General features: G+C 39.5%; 1 protein-coding gene across 3 annotated transcripts in view; it reads left to right on the plus strand.

The window, feature by feature from the left end:
- The first annotated feature begins 4,652 nt into the window (after positions 1–4,652).
- si:dkeyp-72e1.9 (syntaxin-binding protein 4) overlaps positions 4,653–16,371 on the plus strand; it is a 93,500-nt gene continuing 81,781 nt past the window's right edge. For 2 of the 3 annotated variants that reach the window (XM_049468011.1, XM_022665875.2), the window contains exon 1: positions 4,653–4,947. In XM_049468011.1, the coding sequence (XP_049323968.1) occupies positions 4,883–4,947 (65 nt within the window). In that variant the 5' untranslated portion in view covers positions 4,653–4,882. The remainder of the gene's footprint in view (positions 4,948–16,371) is intronic. The other variant, XM_022665874.2, reaches the window with a different exon arrangement.

Consider the following 16,371-nt stretch of genomic DNA (forward strand, 5'->3'; position numbering starts at 1 on the left):
ATTAGTTCTCGAGAATTCCACTTTTTTGCTGATCTAGTCACTGGTGCCATTGCTTTAACCAGCCTGCAGTGGCGTGCAGAGACATTTTGGGGGGCAAGTGCTCAGGGGGAAAAAGGGCACTTTTTATCAATACCATATGTACAAATTAAGTCCTGAATATATTTCTGGCTTCAACATGAATATTAACATGCCCATTACATTTTACTGCCCCCTCAAGCAAATCAGTCCAGAACCGGGGCTGTATGTGGTGGTCCTCACGTTATCTATCATTGATTTGGGCTGGAGCGGCTCGTTTATCTGATGACCAGTCGGCTAAAGATGCTTAGTAGTTTGGTGCTGTAAGAGACATTTTACTGCACAACAAAATGATTTCACGTTGGGTTTAGAGGGCAAACGGCACGATTTTACTTGATGTGTATGTTACCTGGCTGGTGGGACACGGGTGAGAAGAAGAATCTGTTGCCGTGCGTGCTGTGCTGAAGACTCGCTGAACTGAACTGCTGCTGCAGCGCTAGTGTGCCTTGCGCGCGACCGCGTAGGGTCACATGACAGACGAAGAGAGAGATCGGGTGTGTGCGAGCTGATTTCAGGGCATTCTGTTTTCACTCGTTTTTAATCGCTCAGGTTTTCAAAAGATCATTTCAAACCGGCCTCAGTAAAATCTTAATAATAGTAATATATATATATATATATATATATATATATATATATATATATATATATATATATTTAAAAAAACAAAGTTTATAAAGGGCACTTTGGTTAATAAAGGGTTTTAGCACCACCTGATGTCTATGTCTGCACGCCTCTGCCAGCCTGTATTTTGACCCTCAAAACTGCATCTTACATCCTACCATCCTACCATCCCACATCACGCCACACCACAAAGGCAACGTGGAACCCCCAGTCATTTCCTTACAGCCTTGTTCACAACCCTTTCTAAACTCTCAACCTCAGAGATCAGAATATCATTATGTCATAAACCAAACTGCAGACACCACAATTTTAATTTACCTGTCAGAAAGAACTTATCAGTTCTATTAATGGCCTCCACTGTTTAAATCTTTAACCTAAGTTCAGTACAATGACATTTACTTCATTACTGTTTTCCAATGTATTTAACTACCCATGTCTGTTTCATCTGTGTGTCACATATACAGTGTGTCAGCAGAACAAACTACACTGTTTTAAATGTTTAAGACACATAAAGGTAGATTTAATCTGTTTACTACGGTGGCCGAGAAAGCCCAGCGCAGTGCAAATTGAAAAGCGCTGCAAAAGCACAAAACACATCCATCAAAATTACAACACAGGCGCAGCAAATAGAAAAACGCGCTGCAAAAAGAAAAACGCGCTGCAAATAGAAAAACGCGCTGCAAATAGAACCACAACACAACGGAAGTGAGTCACAACACAACGGAATTTTCCCGGGGGACCTTAAAAGATGCTGTACCAGCTGTATACAAAGGACAGTAAGTGGCAAACAAGCTTCTGAAAAGTAAGTTATGTTTATTACCTGTGATCACCACGGTTGTGTGCATATTATTAAAAGTTCTGCTTCACAAAACGCCTTGTTTGCCACTTATTGTCCTTTGTACACATAGTGAAGTCCGAGACGTTACTGAAGACGCAGCTTAGCTGGTACAGTATCTTTTAAGGTCCCCCGGGAAAATTCCGTTGTGTTGTGACTCACTTCCGTTGTGTTGTGGTTCTATTTGCAGCGCGTTTTTCTATTTGCAGCGCGTTTTTCTATTTGCAGCGCGTTTTTCTAGTTGCTGCGCCTGTGTTGTAATTTTGATGGATGTGTTTTGTGCTTTTGCAGCGCTTTTCAATTTGCACTGCGTTGGGCTTTCTCGGCCACCGTAGTTTACAGACATTTCATCAGTTCGTCATACTGACTGTCTGCTGTTATCAGGTCATGTCTGTTAACAGGCAGAGAATGAGGCTGTTTGGAGATTAAAAATGTGATTTTAAGCCACACGCTCACTTACTGACTCTCATAACCATAGTACTCTGTAACTACCCTATCCTGCTTTTTCTCTTAAGTCTGTATCTTTATATATTTTTTTCTGATCTCAAAAAGAACAAAAACAAACAAACAAAAAACACTTTTAAGAAAGTTAAACATTTCATGACATTTGGGATGTTTTGTTTTAGGGCAGAAAGTGGGGAGTCTAATTTACTCCACTACTGTAAATCTCTGTTTAAGTAGCCCTTCTTAGACAGCTGTACAAAGTCTTTTCCTGAGTTGCGAGATTCAGAAGCAGCATTAGAACTCAAAGAAGCATGTGGACTGAGGCAGTAAAGTAATGTTGCAGAATTTTACACCAATATGACGTATGCTTTGCAGTGGTCTCTAGTTCTGGAGAGACGCCTCTTGCAGTTCAATCAAAGGTCCCTAGTTCTTCAGTATATCACCAACATGATTCTGTGATACCAGTATGTTTTGAATTTAGTTTTTGTCACATGCAGGCTCTCATACACTACATTACCTTAGCCCACTGGTGCTAAAGATATAAGCCCTAGAAGTCTCATAACAAACAAATTTACATATATTAAAAGTACAGTAAGTAAATCAATAAAACAATATACAATATATCATAATAGGACAGTACTGAATAAAATAGAAAACAATAGATCACAATAGAATAGAACACAATATAATATTACACATATAATAGATAAAATAGAACAGAACAGATTAAAACACAATATATTTCAGAATAAAATAAAACATAGCAAGCTATAAAACAGATCAAAAGTAGAATAGAATGTGACCAAACAGAACATTATAGATCATAGTAGAATAGAACAGTACTAAATGAAACACAATAGAACAGAGCAGAATAAAATAGACCAGAAGAGATCATAGTAGAATATCATAATAGAATAGAATTCAACAGATAATTATAGACACGACCATAACAGAACATAGAATAGAACAGATTATGTCGTAATAATAATAATGATAAAACACAATAGGACTAACCATAGTGGAATAAAATAGACTAGAATATTAGAATAGAATAGAATAGAATAGAATCTAGTGCTGGCAATATATCGGTTCATATGATATACTGGAGGGAATTTAGAAACTGGTATACATTCTTCACATACTGCCATACCACAAGAGGCGCTGTGAAGTGTAGAGCTCGCTGGCTAAGGCTAGCCAGTTAGCATAACAAGCATAACAGTTAGCAGTCACCCTGAAGTGAAAGGAATGGAATTGCACAATTGATCCACAGCTCAAACAAACCTGCCTCTCTTCCCCCAGACGAGCCCAGAATCAGTCCTGAGTGTGGAGTTATTTATTCAGCACAAGAGATAAACTCCATAAACACTGGATACAAGGAAGTAATTATAGCCCTTTTAAATATATTAATACTGTAGCTTGAAGGATATTTCTAACACACACTGAATTGAATGTATTTGTTTACTGGAGAAAGAGGGAATTGTGGCTGATTTAAATACTGTAATGCCTCTAATGACTCTAAGAATAACATATTGTAAGTTGAAATTAAACTTGTGTTTTACTTGTGCAGAGCTTTTGAGAAATATCTCTTTTGAATACTTAAACATTGAGTATTTTAGGACCAATTATACCGTTTATAGAACTATTTAAAATATTTAGTTTTGAAAAGGAAGCCATGTTAAAGTTGTTGCTGTATCTCTTTTTAAGGTCTGTTGTTTACATTCAGCTGTTTTTCTGCTAATGAAGTCTAATGTTTTCTTCATATATTGTGTAATTTTGTGGGACAAAGTAAACACAGTAGTAATCAGAGCCTTAATTTAAAGCCTTATTGTTTTATATTATATGTATTCCAGTAGAGTAAGTCACAACCCATATATAAAAACCCAGTAATGCAAAAAAAAATTACTCTCACCTCCCATGCTCACCATGTTCTACAGAGAGCGAGAGCATCCTATTTCTCAATCTTCACCACACGCAGCATCTGCAAAGCCTCCAGCATTGTGGACGACCCCACACATCCCTCACATAGACTCTTTGTGCTGATGCCGTCCGGCAGAAGATACTGGAGCGTCCGAGCCTCAACTACTAGACTCTGCAACAGCTTCATCCACCAGGCAGTCAGACTCCTCAACACACAGAACTGAACTGAACCCTCCACCACTCCTCACACTACAAAAGACTGCACTGTAACCCACCCATCACTCTACACACACACACAGCACACAGAGACCAAACAGTCTATATACCTATCAGCAATATTTGCTGCTAACTCTATATACCATTATGTATTGTACATTCTCTACCTCAGTAAATGCTGTGATCATGTATTGCCTGTATATATCAGAATAGAAAAGAACAACACATCACAATAGAACAGAATGTATGAACTGAGTAGGAACGAACAGAACAGGAGAGAACAGAATGAACAGAGTTAGAGAGTTAAATTCACCTGTTTGTCCTCAGTCACACTCAGAGCACGCTTCAGGATACCCATCCTTTTTCGGGCAAGCCCCGCCCCCCTGTGCTGCGATTCGCTGACCTGTGTCTGTGCGCTCTTTTCCAAAAGCTCCGTCAGCCAGTCTTGTTCTCCGGTGGGCGTGGCTTGTCTGAAAAGGGGTGGGAAAAGAAAGTGTGTAGTGAAACCCTCGCGCGCTCTGAGTATTGTGAAAAGTAAAGCGGCGCGCGGAGAGCACTGAGCCCCACGTGCTGCACAGATTAGAAGCGGGGTTACTCCAGTCCTTCTTCTGAGAGAGAGAGATAGAGAGAGAGAAAGAGAGAAAGAAAGAGACGGGCATGGTATAGAGACACGCCTGCAGCACGCGCGCAGCATCATGTTTCAGCGTTGATCCCGAGGCTCGAGACAGTTTTGGGGAGCTAGAAGATCACACCTTTACCTTTCATTTGGATGCAATGTCCTGTCTGAACCCCCGGGGCAGACAGCTCGAGCGCTTTGATGGGCTTTCTCTCATCTACTGGTGAGTTCTTCTCAGATCTTCAGTAGTGCAGAGCGCACGCTGCGCACGCGATGTTCGTGATAACAGTAAACAAAACCCAGAACTCCCAGACAAGGTCATTAGATTGCTGCAGATCGTGCAGATCACCCCAGAGCGCGCGCGTGCTGAAGTAAGCACAAATGGACAAGTTGTGTTCGTGCGTAAAGGTCGCGCGCTCTGTGCGGTCTTTTGGCTATTACGCACAATAAAAAGAGCTGGAATTTGGTTTATGTGCTGATAAATTAGTATGTCTGGTTTAAATTCTGGTTTATGCAAAACCAAACAGGCATTTTTTTCTAAGTTTGATCTCCCATTACTCCCTAATGCTACAGTAATATAATTTGAAACATATACCTTTATTTTGATCTTTACAAGTTTAGTGGTGTGATATAATAACCCTTTGATTATCAATTTTTATAGGACTCCACATAAATCCAAATAGACAATTTTGCTGCATTTGCCATTCCATTTATTATTTGAAAAATGCATAATGAATACTATTACAAATGTTTTTCAAGACTTTAGTTATGCCATTTGATAATCCTTATTATTTTTTTCAAGCCTAAATTATGATCTTATATAGAACCAAATTCTTCTAACTTTGCCATCTCATTACTCCAAATTTCTGCAGTAATAACATTTAAAACTCATGTCATTAACAGTACGTTTTTCAAGACATCAGTGGTGTTATTTAATAACAGTTTATACAATTATATAGGATTATACATAACGTAATGTTTACAAATATAGAGGACTTTACCTGAAAACAGAGAAGGTCTGCATTTCCAGAATGTTCTACAGATACAGATCTACAGATACTTCTTTGGTGTATATTTCATTATATACATAAATTATACATTAAATACATGTTAAATTATGTTTGTTGAGCCGTAAAGCTGATTTCTTATCCATTTTCAGTCTCTGTATGAGAAGCACAAGCTGCTTCCCCCCCCCCCCCCCCCCCCCAGCTCCGCTGTGCTGCGGGCACTCCAAATTTTACATGGATTCATCTTTTTCATAAGCAAATATATTACTTTTGTATTGGTTTTATCTATTAACATGCTTTTCATGCTTTTGTTTCATTATTATTTGAATAGTATGATTACTATTACTATGATGATATTCTGGTGCCCTACACGCAATGCAGTATCTGTGTGCACAGAACACTGGCACTGCTTATTACCAAAAGTCTCAGCGGAAATATAACTAGTCAATGGAATGTTTCTAGGGGTGGAAAATATGGCTAGAAGTTCTTTCTCAATATATATTTTTATTTCATCAATATCAATATGAGCAGTCTTTTTCTATAATGATATACAATTCTTAATTGCCAGCCCTAAATATTTTAACATACAGGGCAGAATTTGTTACTAATGCTAGTGTTAGTGCCAGAAACCACAGAACACCTTCAGGAGTCTTGTGGAACCCATTTCTCACACTAGTCAGAGTTGTTGTGGTGGGATAAGTGAGACCTACACAATATTACACATGTGGTTTTAATGTTATGGGTGATTGGTGTGTTACGCACGACACTGACGTGGTGTAGAAAGGTAAAGGTAAGTTCACCTGCTGATCACTCTGCACAGAGATGCACTATATTTAGAGTTTGTTGACTGCCTGAGGGTCAAAATGGGCCACTTACAGACTCAGGCCACAGAGGTCAATCAGTTCCATGCTGTGACCTGAAGTAACAGCCTGATACTGTGCTACACATTACAGAACACACACATACCTGCCTGCCAGCTCCAGCACTTCACCATCAAAACTGAGGAAACACAATTACAATAAAAAGTTCTATGTAAAAATAAAATTGTTTAATTAACTGTTACATTTGCACTGACAGTAAAACACAAACACAAGTAAACAGAAAAATACAGTGGTGCTGATGCATGTATGTAACTGTGATGTAATATGAACCCATGCCCACACATACCCATCCTTACCGATCTATACCCATCAATACTCATCTTTACCCATGTTCACCCATCTATACCTGTCCATAGTCATCTTTCCCATCCTCACCCATCAATACCCTTTCATATTCATCTTTACCCATCCTAACCCATCAATACCTACCTATACCCATCTTTACCCATCCATACTCATCTCTACCCATCCTCACTCATCTATACCCACCCATACTCATCTTTACCCATCCTGACCCATCAATACCTATCCATATTCATCTTTACCCATCTTCACTCATCTATACCCGCCCATACTCATCTTTACACATCCTGACTCATCATTTCCTAGCCTTTCTCATCTTTACCCATCCATACTCATCTTTACCCATCCTCACTCATCTATACCCATCCATACTCATCCTTACCCATCCTCGCCATCTTTACCCATCCATACTCATCCTTACCCATCCTCACCCATCTTTACCCATCCTCACCCATCTTTACCTATCCATATCATCTTTACCCATCGTCACCCATCTTTACCCATCCATACTCATCCTTACCCATCCTCACTTATCCTCAGGCTTCTATACCCATTCATACTCATCCTTACCCATCCTCACTCATCTATACCCATCTATACTCATCCTTACCCATCCTCACTCATCTATACCCATCCATACTCATCCTTACCCATCCTCACTCATCTATACCCATCTATACTCATCCTTACCCATCCTCACTCATCTATACCCATCCATACTCATCCTTACCCATCCTCACTCATCTTTACCCATCCATACTCATCCTTACCCATCCTCACTCATCTATACCCATCTATACTCATCCTTACCCATCCTCACCCATCTATACCCATCCATACTCATCCTTACCCATCCTCACCCATCTATACTCATCCATACTCATCTTTATCCATCCTCACCCATCCATACTCATCCTTATCCATCCTCACCCATCTATACCCATCCATACTCATCTTTACCCATCCTCTCCCATCTTTACCCATTCATACTCATCCTTACACATCCTCACTCATCTATACTTTAAGTCCTGATCTGACCGTAAGTAGATGTTCCTTTTTGGTCTATATGACAGCTATCTTAATCCCACTTGATCTGGCTTTAAGTAGCTTTAAGTAGCTTTATAGCTATAAAAACCTTCTTTATAAAAAACTGTTCATTTCCTGTAAGAACGGCAGTATGTGACAAAGCACTGGACTTCTCTTATTTCGAAGATAAAACAATATATACATATATACATAAACATATATACACACATATATACAAAATAAACAGCCATGAAAAGGTTTAATAATAAATAAATAAATATAAGTCAAAGGATCGATTTAAACAGACTCAAGAGGGGAAGTGGCAGCTGATTGGATGAGAACTGTAATGCTCTTACAGCTCCACTTGCTGGCTAAGAGGGCAAGCAGGTAATGATCTGAATCATCAGGTTTGTTATCAGGCTGTAACAAGCTGATAAGTAAATTATCTGTTCTGATTGGCTGTGCCAATTTACAACTTGCAATACAAGTGGGTGGGGCTAAACCGTGGTAGGTGGAATAGGCGGAGATTTGTAAATTGTTGTGTAAACATTATACTAAAAAACAAATTTGTATAGAATTAAACAAACGGTTCTGTTCCTGTTCAGATCAGTACAAATATGTAAATTTGATCTAATCTGACTGACTAATCTATTCTAAATAGCTGCATATGTAAAGTAAGGAAGTGAATTTTTTAAAAATATTTTCCCGTTTATGCTCTAAAATATAGAGCCAAAACATCTCAGAGGAACCTTTGTGTGCTTGGTTAAAGTGTTTTTTACAGTATGGTTCTTTAACCTTGTTAAAATTATTCTCAAAAGAGAGAGCACAACTAGCCATGCTCTCTTTGGGTGGTTAGATAGCGCTTTCTTCCCACATCACCCTCTAGGTAATGTAGGTCAGCACAGGCATCTGTGAGCTGATGTATTGGAGCCGAGTCCCTGCGCTTTCCTCTGAGCGCGCTGTGATGCTACTCGGCAATGTTTCATTAGTATCAGTTAAAAAGGAGGTGATGGCTACATTCACATGTGTTGGAGGAGGCATGTGCTAGTCTTCACCCTTCTAGTTCTGGGGGCAATACTTTCTTATATTTTTTTTATAAAAAAATAAAAATAAATTAATAGGAAAAAAAGAATAGATGTTTTTTTTTACTGTCACATGATTTCACAAAACTAATGCTGAATAAGTGAAATTCATGAGTTATCTGTTTTGAACAGCTTTTAGCTGTCAATTTTTTAATGAAATTTAAAAATTGTCAAATAAAAAGTTAGGAATAGGAATATATTCTGTGATATAAACATTTCTGTCTGTCAAAAAACAATTTTAAATTATTGTGACAATGGAGTGCTCCCATAATGCTTTGTGGTTTGTTTGGTATTTGTGTTTAGCGAGAAAGAAAGAACGTATAGTAGTAGTTTTGTTAAGTGTGGTTATTTTCTGCTCTATAATGTTTGATGAGGTTGGCTGGATGGTTTTGGGTATAATAATGGAAACCAAGTTGAGACTAAATATTTAGTTTTTTTGGTTGGAGGGGGCATGGTCTGTATGAGCTCTGTAAGTGAACGGCACATTCTTTTAGTAAATGAGCTGAGTGTTTCTTTGCTGTTATAACCCTTTATGGTTAAGCCTAGATCTTTGTAAGAGGCTCTTACTACTCATTCAATGTAAAAATTTCAATGTTTTCTTGCAGTTTCTAGTTAATATAGTAAATAAACAGTGAACTAATGTAAATGTACAGATCTTTATAAAACCTTTTACAAATGTCTCTAATGGCAGATTTATTGAATAAGGCTTTTTAATGATTCTGTAATGTTGTAAAGTTGTGATTCAGTTTAGCTGATCAATGTTTAAATAACGTTTATCAACCAATTAATCAATAAAAGTGTCAATGACTAAATCAGCCAGGCAGTCTGTTCAGTGTGGAACAGAAACGCTGAGTTAGTGATGGAGTGCAGGGGTGTGTTTGTGTGTGTGTGTGTTCAGTGAGTGATGACCCTGAGTGACTCCCTGAGGTTTGACAAAGTGCTTTGTGACAGTTCTGCCACACACACACACACACACACACACACACACACACACACACAGGCTATAAGTCTCAGGCTGATAGCCTGCAGTGAATGGTGTGTAAATATGTGCTGCGCAGTGGGGCTGCAGTGTGACAGTGCTGGTTGGTACTGTGTGTACCTGTGCTGTACCTGTCTAAGGAGGTTATATGTAATTCTGCTCCAGCTGTGAGATTAATCGTTTTTGTTGTTTCTGTCAATCAAACCTCAAACACCTCCACCTCCACACAGACTGATTAACAGCAGCTTCTTACATAACCCGTCACTGAGGTTTCCCGTGCTGAACCGTGCCTGTTAAAGGTCGTCCTTCAATTCAGCTTACAAACATTAAAACAGAGGAGAAAACACACTCAGGCTCTGATTTCTGCAGTTCTTACTGTGGGATTTTAGTACTCTGATAACGCAAAGCTAACAGAAATGCTCTTGAACATTTTTCTGTTGTTGTTTTGCAAGAACATTCAAAGCATGATCCAAAAATGATGTGCAGCGCAGGCAACTTGGTGCAGGCATACTGTTATGTAAATCAAAATCAGCATTTTATACCCAGACTGTAGGCTTATCTGTGATTGAGGTACGACTGAAAAAACAGTAGCTTCAGAATCCAGTGAAGGTTCAGTGTCTCTCAGTTTGTCAACAAATACATGAGTAAAAGGTAAACTAAAACTAAACTTTTCTACTTTTTTTTATAAAAGACTTTATTGCAGTCTAGCCTTGATTACTGTATTTTTCTGACTATAAGGCGCACCTAAAATCATTTAATTTTTCAAAAAATCATCTGTGTGCCTTTGAATCCAGTGAGCCTTTTGTATGAATTTTACCTGTCAGGTTGTAAGGGGCAGTAAAGCCACTCTGCTGAAGTACATATATAAAGGAGTTAGCGCTGCTAACCAGGTCAGGCTATGCTGCTAACTGTGGCTGGGTAAGTGCTGCTAACCAGGGCTGAGCTGCGCTGCTAACCAGGTCTGGCTATGCAGCTAACCCTGGCTGGCTAGCGCTGCTAACTAAGGCTGGCTAGCGCTGCTAACAGTACCTGGCTTGAGCAAATAACCGTTGTTGGCTATGCTGAGAACTGTGGCTAGCTAGCGCTGTTAACCGTGACTGGCTAGTGCTGCTAATCACGATTGTCTATGCTGCTATTTGGGGCTGGCTAGTGCTGCTAACCAGGTCTGGGTATGCTGCTAACCCTGGCTAGCTATGCTAAAAACCACGGCTGACTAGCGCTGCTAACCAGATCTGGCTTAACTGCGGCTGGCTAGTGCTGCTAACCTGGGCTGCCTAGCGCTGCTAACTGCAGCTGGCTATGCTGCTAACCAGGGCTGGCAAGTGCTGCTAACCGGGTCTGGCTATGCTGCTAACCGCGGCTGGCTAGCCCTGCTAACCAGGGCTGGCTAGCGCTGCTGAACTTAGCTGAGTAGCGCTGCTGAACTTAGCTGAGTAGCGCTGCTAACCAGGTCTGGCTTGTGCTGCTATCCTCAGCTGGCTAGCGCTGCTAACCGCGGCTGCCTAGCGCTGCTAACTGCAGCTGGCTATGCTCCTAACCTTTGCTGGCAAGTGCTGCTAATCGGGTCTGAGTATTCTGCTAACAGTGGCTGGCTAGTGCTGCTAACCAAGGCTGGCTAGTGCTGCTAACCAGGGCTGGCTAGCGCTGCTGAACTTAGCTGAGTAGCAATGCTAAATGGGGCTGGCTAGGGCTGCTTATCAGGGCTGGCTATCACTGTTAACCATGGCTGGCTTGCGCTGCTAACCAGTGTTGGCTAGCACTGCTAACCTGGGCTGCCAAGCGCTGCTAACCAGGGCTGGCTAGCGCTGCTAACCAAGGCTGGCTAGCGCTGCTAACCGCGGCTGCCTAGCGCTGCTAACTGCAGCTGGCTATGCTCCTAACCTGGTCTGGCTATGCTGCTAATCGTGGCTGGCTAGCGCTGCTGAACTTAGCTGAGTAGCGCTGCTAAATGGGGCTGGATAGTGCTGCTAACTGTGGCTGGCTAGCACTGTTAACTTAAATCAACTTCCCCTTTAGTTGTAATAACTTGATCAAATTCAGTAACTCAACATATGTGGGCTTACAGTACCAAGCCGCCCAGGCAGTTGGGTGGATTTTTACTTTTAACTGGTGTAAACAGAACTGTTCTAAACATACACCTGTCTATCTCAATTGTACTTCGCGGGTGGTGTAACAAAGTCAAATTCTAAAAGTTGGTGGGCCTGAAAAACATCCAGACCATTTTCAGCTAGTGTAAAAACAACTGATACAAAAACAGACTGTTTTTGGTTTATAAATGCTTAAACATGTTCTGAATAAATATTGTTGTTAATATAAAATGTAGGATATAAGCCTTACATAGCTGATGCACGCAACACTCTGTATGCAGTATGATGACTGATGTATGAGTCGATTATATTCCTGATTTCCAGCAGGTTCACCCTGATTTCGTATACTTTAAGCCTCAGTCTGGAGGATTAGCGTTATGCTACATCATGCTGGTTGAGACTCAGGGGTTGTGACCCTGATACAGATTTTTGTCTTGCTGGTGATTCCAGACTGGGATAAAGGGTTGTGCTGAATCCTGCTCTGAGTGTGTGTGTGTGTGTGTGTGTGTGTGAGCTTGAGTGTGTGTGCATATTTGGAGATGGGAATATTTCCGCTGTCATGGTTCAGTCTCCTCCCAGCCTACTCGACCCTGAGTTCCAGTTGTGGATTAAATCCAGCAGCTGGAGCTTCATGTAGCGCACACTATCAGCAGCTGTGGAGGCATCAGAAAAAAGAAATCTGAGGGGGCGGGGTCAGCATGGTGGACAGGGCAGGGCTATGGGTCAACAAACCCAGCGCTGCTTTCTTTCAACAACAAAAAAATTATTTTAGGCAACATTGTACCATAACGGATAAATTGAAACATTTGATACTTTAATGAACAAACATGAATACCATATTCTTCTGACTATAAGGTGCAGTCAAAATTTATTTTTTTCCACAAATCGACAGTGTGCCTTTAAATCCATATGTATTTATTTTACCAGTCAGGTTGTAAGGAGCAGTAATGCCACTCTGCTGAAGTACAGTGTTATAAGGATGAGTTTTCAGTGAAGTTTCTAAAGCACTAGGGCTGGGTGCAGCAGCATTAGCTGCTTACCGCGGTGGTAGCTCTTTTGCTGTTCAGAGGCAAGTATATTGGATTGTAGTCTGCATGTTTACCGTGTTAAAACAAGCTACGTGGCACGAACTGCTAGCTGATAGCGCCCTGGCTTACTTAAACACTCAGAGTTCCTCAGTGTATCGCTGTTGCTAGTGCTGCAGTTAGCACCAAATGCTAATGCTGCTGCGTCCAGGCTTAGTGTAAATAAACGGAAGTGCTTTACTCACCCGAGGAGAGAAATCTGTGTAGATTAAAATCCATTGCTCATTTGACTTTTGAGGAAATGTTTTTTTAAAGTATTACAGTTTTGTTTATTTAGGCGCTTCCCCCAGTTTTTCCCATTAGAAAGATGGCATCACCCTCGTTTACATATCTTTATCCCTCTGTTGGCAACAATGTACCATCATGGAACACAAATATAACCAAATTATTTTATCAAAACAAAATTCAGTCAGCCTTGTTTCAAGGTAAATTATTATTCATACCTTTATCTTAATATTTTGACAAACATGTACATACACACAAGGGCCTTCATGTATACAAGTACATACCCACAGGGGCGTAGCAGCAAATTCTGGGCCCTGTACACCCTCTATGTTAATGGGCCCCTATCCATGCCAGTAAACAAAGGAAAGTGAGCGAAAAAAAAATCAGGATTTTCATGGGCCCCTCTCCCTACTCGGGCCCTGGGTAGTCAGGTCCACTTTTCCCCCCACTACCACGCCCATGCATACCCAAGTACATAAACAAATTCTTACCTCTTATAAAAGTCAAGGAAGCAATTCCTTTCAACAGAAAAACACAGTTAGTTTGCACAGTTTGACCACTTCACTTTTACAATGCATGAACAGCCTGGATAATTGCAGCGGTTCTACAGGGGGTTTTGGATGTTTTTCAGGCTGGTCCCTCACACTCTGCTGGGAAGGTTACCCTGCTTGTATTCCACCCTTGTATGCCTGTTATTGATGTATGATATTCTATTATTTCTCAGGGCAACATGCAGATTTCTGTAATGTTGATAAATGATATTTCATATAAAGATTTTGAAAATATTTCTTTACTTACTTCTTTACTTACTGAAGGTGATTCAGATTTGTTTTGTGATTATTTTAAAGGAAAAATGTGAAAAATGCATTTTTAAATCTAACATTCTTTCATTTATTTACAATTGCCTTAAGACCAAGAACAAGTGCAGTTAATCACAGAATGTTGTGATCATTTGAATTTTTTTAGTTGATTGAGACCTCTCTATATATTGTAAAGTATATGCAAGCATTATACTGTATATTGGACACGTATGCATAATATACAGTTTTTTGTTCATATAATATTTGAATCATACATATGTTTTAGATTGGATGCACAAACCTATTTATAGCATAAGTGTGACAAAATATATGTATGTATATACACATGTTGTTAATTATATGGTCATATATCGTGTTGCTGTATGGGTACAGTGCATTTAACAGCAGTTATTGTAACAAAAGGGCTGTATGAATGAATAATTTGCAGACATGCTGTTCCTCAGATGCACGCTGTTTATATGCTGATTCAGCTTTAGCAGCTAATGTGATTTGACATGAAATACATGGCAGAAATGCTGCGACAAGTACAATCTTACATCAAGCACAGCCAGTAAAGAGACCATGCACACACACACACAAACACAGCTTATTCTCATTGTTCTGCACTCGAACCATTCCTTTAGTTTTTTAGAATTCCCTCAGTTTCCTAGTTTTAAACAGTATTGCAACCATTCGAGATACCACAGCAACCATTAGCAACAGCATAGCTATCTACAAGTCACCTTATCTTATAGTAACCACCTGGAATAGTATAGCAGACTTTAAGCAGTAAAAAAACTTCATAGAGTATTTTTATACAGTGCAGTCACAAAGACAATCAAAAACGTTATGATGAAACTGGCTGTCGTCAGGACCACCCCAGGAAAGGAAGAGCAGGAGTTATGTCTGTTGCATAGAACAAGTTCATCAAAGTGATCAAACACACTTGAGTATTTTGGTTTGTTTAACTCTTTTAAGTTACTACATGATTCCTTATGTGTTTCTTCAGGGTCTGTATGACTTTAGTATTAATTTCCAATAAAAAAAATCAGGTATACCCAAATTTTGACTGATACTTTATGCCTCACAACTTCTATCCTGAGATGATTTGTAAAGAGGTGGTGACTCGTTTGAATATATTCACATGTATTGAGGGAGGCATGTGCTAGCCTTGCTCTTTCCAGTTTTGGGGATATTGCTAGTGAGATAGGTCCTAATGAGTGAGTAAAGTACTTGACCTTTTTATAAAAAATTGAAATTAAAAATAATAAATAATTATTTATTATTATTATTATTATTATTATTATTATTATTATTATTATTATTATTATTATTATGGGAGCAGTGATTTGAGTGAGGGTGACTCAGCGATACACAGTGTGAGCTCAGTTCAGACCTGCAGACTCTGCAGACTCTGCAACAACTGCAGCGGCATCTTCTTTCATACACACTGCGTGCCCGACACAGTGGGACACTCAGATTACAAACGCAGATATGCTTTATTATTTATGATGCAGATTATTCAGCAGTAAAAACAGAGTGACTTCTGCAGGTAGAGTGACTGATCATCTACGTCATGATTAATATAACTTATAACAAAACAAAAAACTTTATAATTTACAGTGGTGCTTAAAAGTTTGTGAACACTTTAGAAGTTTCAATATTTCTGCATAAATATGTCCTAAAAGTAGATAAAGAGAATCCAGGTAAACAAATGAGGTTTGTTAGAAAATATTATACTTGGCCATTTATTTATTAAAGCAAAATTGTCCAATATTACATATTTGTAAGTTGCAAAATTATTGATCCTCTAGGATCAGCAGTTGAGTTCAGTTTTGAAGGTGAAATTAGAGTCAGGTGTAGAGTACGGACAAATGAGACTTCTGAGGACATCAGAAAAAGAGTTGATGATGCTTTTCAGGATGAAAAAGTTTAAACTCCACTAATCCAGAGTCCAAAAGAACATAACTGCTTGCCTGCAGGTCACAAAGACTATTGGAAGAATGATTTGTGGAGGGATGAGAACAAAATTGTACATTTTGAATTAAATTAAAAGTGTTTAGAAAAAAGGAATACAAGGCATTCCTTGACTCTAAGACAATGACTCTAAGCTCACAAGTCGTTCAACCAAAGAATAATTCAAGAAGAATAAAGTTAATGTTTTTGAATGAC

The sequence above is a fragment of the Astyanax mexicanus genome, chromosome 19, assembly GCF_023375975.1.
Source record: "Astyanax mexicanus isolate ESR-SI-001 chromosome 19, AstMex3_surface, whole genome shotgun sequence".
NCBI lineage: Eukaryota > Metazoa > Chordata > Actinopteri > Characiformes > Acestrorhamphidae > Astyanax > Astyanax mexicanus.